The sequence below is a fragment of the Phyllopteryx taeniolatus genome, chromosome 9, assembly GCF_024500385.1.
Source record: "Phyllopteryx taeniolatus isolate TA_2022b chromosome 9, UOR_Ptae_1.2, whole genome shotgun sequence".
NCBI lineage: Eukaryota > Metazoa > Chordata > Actinopteri > Syngnathiformes > Syngnathidae > Phyllopteryx > Phyllopteryx taeniolatus.
Window position 1 is genome coordinate 24,459,645 of NC_084510.1, and position 13,608 is coordinate 24,473,252.

At 40.0% G+C, this 13,608-nt stretch overlaps 1 protein-coding gene across 2 annotated transcripts in view; it reads left to right on the forward strand.

Annotated features, from left to right (window-relative positions):
- Positions 1-13,608, forward strand: part of LOC133484117 (zinc finger E-box-binding homeobox 2-like) — a 40,858-nt gene that overhangs the window by 14,549 nt on the left and 12,701 nt on the right. Inside the window, exon 1 of one of the 2 annotated variants that reach the window (XM_061786247.1) lies at positions 6,621-6,660. The exons of the other annotated variant lie outside the window; for it this stretch is intronic. Coding sequence (XP_061642231.1) covers positions 6,624-6,660 — 37 coding nt within the window. The 5' untranslated portion in view covers positions 6,621-6,623. Of the gene's footprint in view, positions 1-6,620; positions 6,661-13,608 lie in introns of those variants that run through there. 2 annotated transcript variants of the gene reach the window in all.

The following is a 13,608-nucleotide window of genomic DNA, read 5'->3' on the forward strand; positions in this document are numbered from 1 at the left end:
TGTGCTCATACTCGTTATTCACTCATACACAGGCCATTAAAAGGTTTCCCGGAAATAAAAGAGGATGTGGACGGTAAAAGACATTTAGAACACATTTTTTATTTATTTATTTATTTATTTTTAGTTAATGACCCTTTGAGAATAAAGCTGGAGATTTAGTAGAAAAAAAGTCATAAGTATAAGAATAGTGAAAATATTACAAGTCAAAATTTTACAACAATAATGCCATAACATCACAAAAATAAAGGGAATAAAACAAAACAAAAGCAATAATAATCAGAGTGGGACCAAGTAGTAATGACACACAAATAAAGGGATGGAATTAAAAGGGGAATAATAATGATAAAAAAGTCCAAATATTACGAGAAAGTCAAAATTTTATGACTAAAACGGTATCATGAAGAAAAAGGTGAACCATTACAAGAAAAACAAAGAGAAAAAAAGTAGTATTTTAACACAAAGCCATAGAATTAAAAGAAAAAACAACGATGAGAATTCAGTCAAAATATTGTGATTTTTATGATTTTACATGAATAAAGCTGTAACATTACAAGACAACAGTCATAATCACGAGAAAGTTTAAAAAAAAATTATGCAATTCATGTCAAAATGCGAGAATACAGTAGTTGAAATTTCATGAGGAAAAAGTCATGGGAAGTCCTAGTATTTCAACAACAACAACAACAAAAATCCATGTTATCAAGTAAAAGCCATAATATTACAAGAAAAAGTGGACATTTTATGACAAAGCTATGGAATTATAATAAAAAAAAGTTGTAATTATACAAAATTAAAGCCATAACATTGCAAAATCCATTGATCCATTTATGAAACCAAGCCATAGAATTATGGGGGGAAAACAACTTCTTACGAGAATAAAGTCGATATTTTTAAAAAGCTATTCATAATTTGAAATTTTTATAAGAAAATGACATTTAAAAGTGTTCATTTTATGCAATTAAAGCAGTAATAGTACAACAAATAATAACATCATAATCGTAAAGACGATGTATTTTTTGCGGGATTGATGTCATAATAAAAACATAAAAAGGTATTTAGGCTTTGTTAAAAAAAAAAAAAAAAGAACAGCAATTATACAAACAAACACCAATGTCCAACTGAAATCACTTATTTTTTTGTAATTCTACGACTTTGTTTTCCCTGACATTACAAAAGTTTGTTGTTGCAATGCTCCTATCTTGTCAGTGTGGCCCTAATACGCTTTTGTAGTGAGACCACTGGGGTCACACGGGAAGTTGCAGTGTCCAACATGAGCCAGATGATGGCACCCTTTCTGTATATGAAGCCAGTCAGAAGCCTTGCCATCATCTCCCACCAACCTTTATTGTTCCAAAAAAACAAAGTCACATGAGGACTGCACTGAATGTCCCCTTGTTCGTTTTAATGAGCAGCTATTGCTGTGTCCCTTGCACACACGTGTTGAAAATACCCAACGATGTTACAGTTAATGAGCACTAAATTGTCCCTTTTAAAACCGCCGCGTTCCTCCACAGATCTTATTTAAACACAACCTATTTACAAATGTTTAAGAGACAAAAGCCAGTGGGATGCATTCTTGCGAGTGAAGGCGGCAGCTCTTGAACTAACCAAATCCCACAGTGCATTGCTGTTAATATAAGCTCAAAGAGACTTTTTTTTTAAATTTAGCGTGCACCCCCTATTAAAACAACTTCAGAACCTTTTGCGCTTGTCAGAGAATGTTTTAATATTCAAAGGGAACCACTATTGTGTTTTTTTTTCTTCCCCTTCGCCGGCGAACAAAATAAAGAGCCACATCAGAAAGCTGGAGCAGTCCCTGAGCATTTTCATGTGTAAAGAAAAAAAAATGAGAGGGAAAACAAATTTGGACGTGGGATATTTATAGAGTGCTGTGTGAGAGCCTATGCAATGACAGGAGCCTAATGAAGTGGAGCTTTGCTTTTGATTCATAGTGTGGTGAGCGCGTGGGTCCCTTTGTGACTTACTCGTGCATTCCTGCGTGGGTCCCTCGCTACACGGCAAACCAGCGCGGGCCACAGGGGAGGGCGCCGGGCCAAGTCCAAACACTGCACGCCTTTGGCCAAGCCGACCTTTTTGCCGCCGACGTCGGTCCCGCTTTTAGAGCTGCTCAGACAGCGGTGGCCAGGTTCTATTCATATGGCACACAACGCCGTGGGGTGGCGCCTTCGGCAGTTGTGGTCTTCCATAATGTTGATATTCTTTGTATTCCAGTTTATAGAATGCATTATTTTGACCAAGCCAACCTTTCCCGACGACCTCAGCGGCTCGTAGACGGCGGTGGTCAGGTTTGTTCACACGGCACACAACGCTGTGGGGCCTGGCATTCGTCAGATGTGGTCGTCGAACATTTTGTTTGTATTGCGCATATTTCGTTTCACAGAATTCGACACGTTGGTTTATTCTGACCAAGCAAACCTTTACCGCCGACCTCACGTGCATGTGACAGCAGTGGCCAGGTTCTTCTTCTTCTATTCATACGGCACACAACGTTGTGACGCGGTCCGTTCAGCAGTCGTGGTCCACTATAATAGTTTTTATAGTAGTGCAGTTGACATTAATTGTTGCATTATATTAGTCTAACAAAGCCAACCTTTCCGCACAGACAGAGGTGCCAAGGTTCAAGTCAAATGGCACACAACTCTATGGGATGATCCATTCGTCAGTCGTGGTTCTCCATAATGTCGTTTAATATTTGTCTGCTGAATTCACAGAATTCAACGTGTTAATTTAGCCTGACCAAGCGATTCTTTCCTACCAACCTCCATTGCACACAGACAGCAGTGGCCATGTTCTAGTCCTAAGGCACACAATGCAGTGGGGTGGTCCATTCGTCAATCATGGTCCTCCATAATGTTGTTTGTCGTCCAGTTTACAGAATCCAATGTATTAGTTCAGCCTGACCAAGTCACCCTTTTTCCGTCGACTGAGGTTATGCACAGACAGCGATGATTAGAATCTAGTCATACGGCACACAATGCTGCGGGGCGGTCGGTTCGCCATTCGTGATCCTCGATAATGACGCTCGCTTTGTTTGTAGCGTTGACAAAATTCAACACGTTAGTTTAGTCTGACCAAGCCAACCTGTTTTTGCAGACATCAGTCTTGCCTTTCAAGCAGCGTCCAGACAGCAGTGACCATGGCCTGTCTATTCATATGGTACACAACGCTACGGGGTAGTCCATTTCTCAGTCGTGGTCCACTATAATAGTTTTTAATAGTAGTGCAGTTGAAATGAATTATTGCATTCGATAATGTTCTTTATATTGTTTGTCGACAGAATTGAAGGGAGTAGTGTAGCCGGTTGGTTCTGGCACACTTCCAGGGACTATAAAGTACCAAGAGGAACTCATTTTATTTAAAATCATTGCGGACCCAAAGTTATTCGACGTAATTAAGTTCAAAGTTAAGACTAGTATATGTTGATTGTGACTGACTGCTCATCTAAGCTATAGCTCCACAATTGTGTAGTACATTGTTCTGTCTTGGCACATTGATCAACATTGATCTTGAAACGTATTTAGAAACCAATCTCTGAATTGTGTCTATAGGGTGGAGTGGGGCGTCTGTCAGCCAGTGACAGTCGTTTGGATGCACTCACTCTCATTAGTATTCTTTACAGGTGTAAGGAAGGTTTTGGAAGCACCTGAAAGCCAAAAGTGTCAGTGTCGTGTTTGTTATTTGTTAGACGCCAAATTATTTAGTCTCGTCTTTGACCATCCCCTGAAACACTCCAGTTGGGATTGATTCAATGCCCTGAGAATACAGTGAACTGGATGAATGAGAATATTTACAGACCTGATCATAGCAAAATAAAAAAGATTATTAAGTTCTGCAAATAGGGAAGAACCTGGTTACAGTTTCATTGCTGTCAGACTCAAGATGGCTGGGGTAGTTGAGATCGAATTGGTACGAAGTCAAAGGAAGAAACCTGTTGATTTGAAAGCGCCACCGGTCTATGTGGAGGGTGGAGCAGGTGTGAGTCAACAAGGTGGGCTGTTATTTAAAGTGTCAAAGAGGTGGTCTGCAGGACAGGTAGGACGCGGGTTGCGAAACCCACGCAGGCGGCAGCGCACAGGAAGCCTCGAAAGGAACAAGAGTGGCGACCACAAAGGTCGACTTTTTTTTTATCGACTAAAAACAGCTTACATCATTATTTGGAACACATGTTGCAATCTCAACATGGCCAAAATAGTATCTGCTTCTTCAAATTGCACAAAAATAATGCATTTTTTTGTCATGCAGTCAAGACAGCTAAGTTGGTGGCATTTATGCACTTCAGGAATGGATTCTTGTCCCCAAAATAATAATTCAGAAGACTAGCACTCAGTAGCAAGCCACTTCCCGGCCTTCACAGAAGTGGGCTATACACGTACCAATCTTTAACATCAAGACCCCACACGTGATGATGATCCTGGTTAGTGCTTACTGATCTTATAGTGTGCGGTGTACTCAAGACGACCAACACCGCACACGTAACGATATTTCCATTGACAATCACAAGTCCCTCGTAGTACCAAGAATGACCTGTGAGAGGCAGCTTGGTGCCACAGAGCTAGGCTAACTGGTAGCTCATCTGCTAACTACATTGCAGTTGCAATTTCTTCTTCTTGTCATTTCCATTGTGCTGAAGGAATTGTGAGACACGTTATACAAACACTCAACACAACCAGTGTGTCAATAACTTCGTCACTGGCAAGCGTTCCCTTTCAAGTCACAATCACGGAGTCTGTGGCTGGGCCCAACTCGATGTTGAGCCCACACATAAGGGTTTGCGATCATAAATATTGAACTGGTTTAAATTGATCATTGCCGGCCCTCGGCCGCTTTGCGAGCACACCGGGGAGGGGGCCGGGGGGGGTGGGGATTTGCACACCCCACACGACAGAAAAATCGCTCAGGTTAATCTTTCAGACAAATCCGACAGTTTGATGACTTGGTCAATGCTCGGGGGGGGGGGGGCGAGGCACTCAAATTCTGCTCAATTATCAGTGTTTCACTGTCTCCTCATTCACCTACTGACGAAGCAGCATCAGGAGCAATTGGGGGTTCAGTATCTTGCTCAAGGACACTTGGACATGGTCACTGGGGCCTTTGAGTTGGAAGATGTCCACTCTACCGACCTGAGCCATGCTGCCTGACAGGACTTATTTTGCACTGTGGGACAGACTCATGACTCCAAGAACATTTCACAAAGTTAAATTTAACTAGCTCCCCATCACACTCCACTAAGTTTTGCGTAAAAGGGGTTGTGCCGTATTTTATGTAATTCGGCAAATTAAGAAACCAAAGGCGGTCAAAAGAATACCATCCACCTTTTCCGTTTCATGCTTTGAGGAGGTAAAAATTCCAAAAGTTTGGACCCAATTCTGCATCTTTTTTTTTTCTTGGCCTATGCACATTGTTGATCATTTTGACAATAAATATATACTTAAGAACGCAAAACACAATTTACAAAATGTTTAAGGGTGGAACTGCTGCTATCCTGACACACTGTTCATCATAAGCAACTGGAAGATTGCTTGATACATCGTGATACATTCACGACTAAAGTACCTGTTTGCTATCTCACATCTTCATGCCGGAATCTATGAATCGAATCCCCATAAAAGCTATTTTGCACTGAAGTGATGCGATTCAGTTTTGCCCTGCTACATTGTGTTGTTTTTTGATGTGTGTGCACAGCCCTGAAAGTGCAAATGCTGTTGTGGCCCCACGGCGACAGCAGAGATCTTGGCAGTAGTGGTGGTTCGGTATCGCCCAATGAGCGAGACATCTAAAGTACAGAGTGGCTTCTGGATGTTTTTTTAAGCTTTGTGGGAATGTCAAAGTCCCATTTTGGCTTACTTGTGGCCCTCACTTCTGGTTTTTTTTCTTACCTCTAATACCCGACTGATGTGTCACTCTCTTATCTCTTTGTCTTTCTTTCTTTCTCACTCTGCATGCTTATCTCAATTTTCTCACCCCTTGCTATCAATGGTGGTGTAAAGGACAATGAAATAACCTCAAATTCACCTATTAGAAAGCATCTCCCATAGCTCATCTGTTTTATTTTGGGTGGTCGTGGTCACCTCGCCAGTAGGCCCTGGTTGGCCTGACTTGGACCCTCATGTCAACGTGTTTGTGGCTATTATGACATATCATTAGACAAGAATGTCTCTGCTTCCTCTTCTCTCGCCACAGAAATGCTATATAATCAAAAAAAAAAGAAAAAAGAAGACAGTGCTCGAAAACATCACATTCCCACAGGTTAACGTGCCATTTTGGGCCGGGTTCCTCTTCAATCCGCCGTCAGCGTGCATATGATAATGTATAAAACATGGGCGCATTGAATTCAAATTGTCGCATTCCAACGTGGGGTAACCGCCAAAGAGGAGCAAAGAGAACATTGACACACAAATGATACCCTTTATGATCAGATTGGTTTTTGGTTTTTTTGTGCAATCACAAAGCCATGTGAATGAAACGAGAGGGCGATTTATCCTGCTATTCTGTCACTCTTAGTGCTATTTGTTAAAAATTCAAAGCAAGCGTCACTGCTAAGATGGAGATCAGGTGGGAGGTGTTTGTTCTTGGTTGTGGTCTTTGCCTGAGTCATCGAACCAATGTCAGTCGGCATGTATGACTCAACGGGCGGCCGCGGTGAGTATTTCTCAATGTCATGTTCTGAAATATACATAAAAAGATTAAACTCATTAATTTTCCACGTGTTCACAAGAATACAGAGTCATTTAACGTGAGGTGAGGTGTTCTCCCGAGAAACGATGCAAGGCGAGGACGCACTCGTCTTCCTACGCTTTGGTTTTGTTGAGCGCGTGGGCATCCATGACCCTCAAGTGGTGAATTATTGAGTCCAAAACAGCAAGAGTTGACTTTCTTCTGACAGCTACGAGGCCGTCACGGTTTGCGTTGCATTAAAGCTACATTAACTACAAGCAGGCATTAGTTTGAATTAGAGCATGTCATCAGGAAAAGCTGTACTCCAACCACCATGCATCATATTGTTAAGTCTTGGTATATTTTTCGAGATGATTAGATTTGGTTTTTTAAGTGGCTAAACATGTAAAATTTGAAAGGAATATTGATTCATGCATTTTAGCGTTGAAAAAATATGCCCCAAAATTATAGCTCTAAATATTCCTTATCGTCAACTGTCCAAAACATTTTGGGAGATGTTCTTTATTTGACGTTTTGTGAAAATTCAGGTCAGTTTCAAGAATTAGCTTGTGATATGCCAAATGGTCTTCAGGATTTTTTTATAATTTTGTTTTTTTTTTTAAGAGAAAAAAAAGATGCTTTTTATTGAATAAAGACTTTTGCAAAAAACGAAGATTACTTAAAAACATTAGCTGGGGTTAGGCTCAATTCAAATATATGAGAAATAATTTCTAAATGAAGAAATGTGGAAATACATTATTTTTACTTGACGACGACGTTATGAACGTTATTAAAAAAAAGTAGGCCAGTTCAAAGAGGTATTTAGCAGGTCTAGAATGTAGCTCTGAACTTTTTTTCTAGCAAAACGTGCTATTTTTGACAGCAACATTAAGCAAACATCTCGTCAGTAAACTTAGTTATTATTATTTGTTTGAATTTCAAGACAAAAACTGAACATTTGGAAATACATGCTTTTCATAAGATAACGTTATGCTGGGAGTGCACTTTAGGGCTCTCGGGCATTATTTTTTAAAAGAACAAAACTCACCAGTTTTGGAGATACATGTTATTTGTTGAACATGAAGTTATGTAAAGATGCAGGTTAGTTTAAAGAATAAGCGAAGGATATGCTTGGTAGCTGTTAAGCATGTTTTTTTTTGGGGGGGGGGGCATTTTTCTTTGTGGGGGGCTTAAAATTTTGTGATACATGCGATGCTTTTTATTGGACAACAACGTTATGAAAAATTCTGGTCAGTTTAAAGAATTGGCTCAGGGTGGTGTGCTGAATGTCACTTTAGCATTTAAAAAAAAAAAAAACAACTTTTGGAGATACATGCTTTTTATTTGACAACGACAGCGCCACTTTGTAAAAACACTGATATTAAATGTTCTTTGAGTAAACTAAATGGTTTTAAAGATGACATTGGAAATGCATGCATTTTGTAGAACACCCACATTATGCAAAAATTCTGGTCATTTCAAAGAATTAGACTCAGAGAACGCTAAAAGGCTCTTCGGCATTAGTTTTGAAGAAAAAAACTCACCAAATTTGGAGATGGATGCTTTATGTTGAATGGCGCTGCTTCGTAAAAATGCTGGTATTGAGCAATTGGCTTGGTGTACGCTAAAAGAAGAAAACTCAAGACATTCTGGAGATAATGTGTTTTTTATTTGACAAGTCAGTCTAAAGAATTCGCTCGGGGTGTCCTCAATGGCTCCTAAGCATTTTTTTTGAAAGATTAAAATATTGGTAGAGACAGTACATATGATAGCGCAGCAAAGTTTTGTAAAAAAAAAAAAAAAAAAAAAAAAAGTTCAAAGAATTAACTTGATGTACAAACATAACCGACTTCATGTAAAGTTTCAGGCTAGTTTAAAGAATGAGCTTGGCTCAAAAACCTTTTTTATTTTTTTTTTACCACAAATTGAAAGGCTACGACTTGGAGTAAGTAGTACAGTATATACAGTGCATGTTTAAAGGTGCCTGTGACAAATGGGGTCCTATTTGTTGCATCTTAACACCCCAAAAAAAAGAAACAAACAAGGTAATTTCCGGGTCAGTATTGCGTACCACATGATTGCAATACAAGATCACATGTGCGGAATGTAAAATAAACGGCAGCGTGCCGCGTGTTGCCATCCAGACGATGCCTTCCGGCTCATAAACAATTTCTGCGTGGAGAGCCGGTTTGTTTGACTTTGTTCAAAGTCGGCGCAAAATGAAAATAATTTCCCTTGACCTCAAGTTAAGTCGCTTCGCTGTGGTTTTGAATTTAAAAGAAAAAGCCATTCCTCCATGGTGAATGCAAATTTTCACACTTTATTTATTCTACTGGCTGTCTATGTAGAACCAAATAAACTAGACGGATCACATGCAATCCTGCTTGTTTGTCCCCTAAGAGGAAAAGTCTGTATTAAAGTTGAAAAAAGTGGGCTCTTTGAGGTGCTTTGACATCATGTGATCAAGCTCATCAAGCATGAAGCAACAGCGTTCTTCAAGCGCGCTCTCGTTATGAGTCACGGTCTTCCCCTGCACACTTTGTTGCATGTTAAATAGCTCGTCTTCGTGTTGTTTTGTGTTTACCAGCTTTGCACAGCCACTCTCACACTGCATGAATTGATCACCACGAACTCCTTTGTACCTTCGCACACAAACTCAAACCTCCTGCGCCGTTCAAAGTACAAACAAAGAAGCAGCTATTTGAAGGATGCTCGCGCCATCCAAATAAATAAATCAACAAGGCAGATAATGAAAGCCATGCCGGCGCGGTGCTGCTTCAAATGGGCCGGTGTCATTCACTGTCATAGCGGGGGGAAATTAGAGCCAATTTTACACTAATCCGGAACAGACATGTTCTCTTCTCGGGGCCTCGTGGCGTGCCCTGTCGTCCCAGGAAAAGTCCTACAGGGGCGCAGAGTTGCACCTTGGCTACATTATTCTTAGCATGCATTCAGACTAATTTCCTGTCTCTTTAGAGCAAGTTAATTCGAACCCATGTTAGCAGGGGGGCCTGGCTGAACGGACGACGTGTCACTGATAGACCTTACGTGTCGAGGTAAGCGCGCAAGCCGTAACAGAATAGTTTTCAAGAGGTCAAATGGGGTAAAGGTGTACCAGTGTGCATAGAAAGAACCTTGGATAATTTGATTTGAACACAATAGTTTTACGACTGAACCACTTCCCTGTATTTAATATAAATGATATAGCAACACACGGCACTCGGATCGTCAAATGTAACTCTGGTTCACACAATACAATATTATGTCCGCTAGGTTAAACACGGTGAATGAGAACCAGTGTCCGTTGAAATCAGCTTATATAAATTCAGTTGTACACAACAGTTTTGTAACTAGAGTCTCTGTATTACATATAAAATGCCTGCATGATTTAGAGTAAATCTGGTATGCAGCACATTATCTACACATGGTGAAAAAGGGAAAATTCATCCCAGGTTAGCTGGAAATGAGCTTTTATAACTTGTCTATAGGCTGTAGTGTTGCTGCTCAAGAACTATTCATTCATTCTGTCCCACTTATCCGGAGTCTGGTCTTGGGGGCAGCAGCTTTAGCAGGGACCCCGGACTTCTTTCTCCCCAGCCACTTTGTCCAGCTTTTCTAGGGGCATCTTGAGGCTTACCCAGCCCAGCTGGGAAACATATTCTCTCCAGCATGTCCTGGGTCGTCCCCAGGGCCTCCTCCCTGTGGGACGTGCCCGGAACACCTCACCAGAGAGGCGTCCAGGCGCATCTTAACCACATGCCCGAGCCACCTCATCTGACTGCTTTCAATGCGTAGGCGCCATCGCTCTGCTCTGAGCCCCTCCCGGATGACCGAGCTTCTCACCCTATCTCTAAGGGAGAGCCCTGACACCCTGCGGGAGAAACTCATTTTGGCTGCTCGTACCCGCGATCTTGTTCTTTCGGTCGCGACCCGAAGCTCATGACCATAGGTGACGGTAGCAACGTAGATCGACCGGTAAATCGAATGCTTTCCCCCCCCGGACTTCATGTTACTTACGTCGTTGTACATCGTAGCTGTGTCGGAAATACATTACAATATAATGTCCACTAGGTTAAATAGGGAAAATGAAAGCCAATTTGGTTAGAAATGACACAGTATAGGTTCACATTTGCATCGATTTTCAATCACTACTCTGTATTAAATATAATGTCAACATACGTGTTACTTGACATTGCCAGAAGTGGCTGTGTCGGACTGTCTGTAATGTCTGAGCACTATATTAATGTCCAATGGGTTAAAAGGGGAAAATGAATGCCAGGTTGGTTAGAAATAAAGTAGGCTTTAGACGATCAGGATTTTTGGGATAACCGATCACAAGATGGAGCAATGTGTCTATTTACATGACTTGTTCATTTATTGGATATACTTGTGTACTGTACACTGAGTATCTTAAAATATTGTCTAGCATAGTAGACAAAAGTTAAAACATCAATGACCTCTTTGGGGCATTCAAGGATTGGCCAAATGTCTTGCGGAGCCAATTGATGACGTCATTGATCGGATCAGCGAATTATGACATGAAAGCCGACCGGCCAATCAGCATAAAAATGCTAATTATCGGCCGATACCAATCAAACCGATCAGATCGGTATAAAGTCTAGAAATAAGCTTATGTAAATTCACCTACAGTACATATATGATATATAGTACAATATTTTAAAAAATAGTTCCTATAAATGCTGCAATAAATCACTATTCTGATTAATTATAAAATACACATTGGCACATTACTTGAAATTGTCAGAAGTAGCTGTGTAAGTAATATGTTGGAGACATAATGCCCATCAGATTAAATAAATTAATACCAGTTTGACCAGAAATAAGCTTGTAAAAGTCACAGTAATTTGCATCTAAATCACTACTCTGTATTAAATATAAAATACACATCAACAACTGTCATCCACATTGTTGGAAGTAGATGTATCGTATGAGCAGTCTGATGTCTGCTTGGTTAAATGAAAAATTAAGCCCACTTTGCCCAGAAAAAAATTCTTTGTTTGCAGTAATGTTGCCACTGAATTGCTACACTTTATTAAAGAGAAGAAATTCTTATATTTTACATTGTCAATAGCATATGGCATAGCTATAATGTCAGCTTGGTTAAATAGCAGAAGTTAATGCGAGATTGCCTTTAAATAAGCTTGCGCAATTTCTCAATATATTTAAAACACACACAACGGAGCATTATTATGTGTGTATAAAGTTTTTTTTATTTTATTTTTTTTAAACCTCCTTGGACACAGTGTTCTGTGAATGGACTCAAGAGTTGAGATGGCTGCCAATGAGGGCAAAAGTCAACAGGCTAGTTGTTAGCAGAGAAGAGGAAGAAGCTTTACCACTTAGCTTTAGCATGGAGAGTCTTCCGAGCTTACCAAAGGGTAAAGGCAGGAAGTTTCTCCCAAAACATGCTGCATCCAAAATCCAGGGACATCCAGAATATCTGACGTAAATTAATATGAGTCTTCATACTTTTGTTTGTTTTGTTGTAGTTCTTTAGGACAGGTTGCTCTCACTTCAATCAACCTGGTTTGTGTGCTACCTTAATTTCCTACCCCACTTCCTCTTCCTGTCCTTCATTTCATGGTTTAGGTCAGCCAGAGGCCTGTTCTAGTTTTTGCATTTAAAAAAAACGTTTTTTTTTAAATCTATATTCTTAACACAGTTAACATCCGCCTATTCACAGTTGGTTATTCTCTTATTTTTTCCCCTGTGGATTATATCCTCAGCTATTCACTGCCTAAAATACTAGAGGATGGTGCTAAAGCCCTGGCTAATCGGAAAGTAGTAATTGGTGTCAAAGAAGTATGTTGACGTGATATATTTCAACTAAGATATCAAGATCTTTGTATGTCGGGGAGGATGTAAGTTTAGCCTGAGATGTTAGCATAAGTTATGTAGAGTTTTCCTCTGCTGCGTGGCTATTAAATGAGTTAAGCTAACAAATGACAATAAAATAGCTAAGCTGGCTAGCTAGAGAATGGCTCATATTACGTTTCCTGGTCACTTGTCGTTAGGCAGATTTCGACAAGGACCGACTCGCTGGCCCAAGGAGGAAGGTTTATTTAAAAGTAACATGAAATGTAATATCAACAGTTGACTCCCTCCTTCTGACAGTAGCTTAGCGTTGTCTTGGGGTGTATTTCAGTCAAGTTAAGCTGCGATTACTGGCTCGTGATTGGATATTGCCAATCAAATCAGCGACACGGCGGCCTCGGAAACAAGAGCCAACTGTTGAAATCCCGTGCATGTGTTTGTGATTGTCATTTATTGTCTTCACCATGGGAAAATGTACTGCGTCTCTTCCCGTCTGCAGCAGTCTGGCCATACGGGGATGCGATTCAAGTTTAAATTATAGTTTTCTTTGCAGCGTGATTGATCTTGCCTTCTTATGGTGACATTTCAGGATTGCGAATGATTTACTTTGTTCATCAGTTTAGGTGCATTTTCGGTCATTCTCGTGTTTTATGGCAAACAATTGTGCTCAATTTGACAAAAATCTGAATATTATTTTAAAGCACAGTAAAATTAATTGCTTGACAAATATTAAATATGAACAAAAATATGATTCGATTTTCATTAAATGCATTTTATGGGGTTACAAATGTGGTCAGTGAACGTTATAATTCTTTGTTGTGTACTGTACATGTATCCCTAAATGATATTGTAAAGATTAAAAATCACTGTAAATACTTTTTAAAGATTTTTGTTGTTGTTCTTTTACATGGACAGCTTTAGAAAATAGTTGTTAGTTCGCACATTTGTACAGTTCTGGCTCCTTTGTGTGCCTATGCCCCCAAAAATGTATGCATGTGTTTTGCCTCCTGGTGCACATTTTAAACCACGAAAAAAAAAAGAAAAGAGCAAAACCCAACAACACAAAAATACAAAACTGAAAACAAATGACAATGTTTT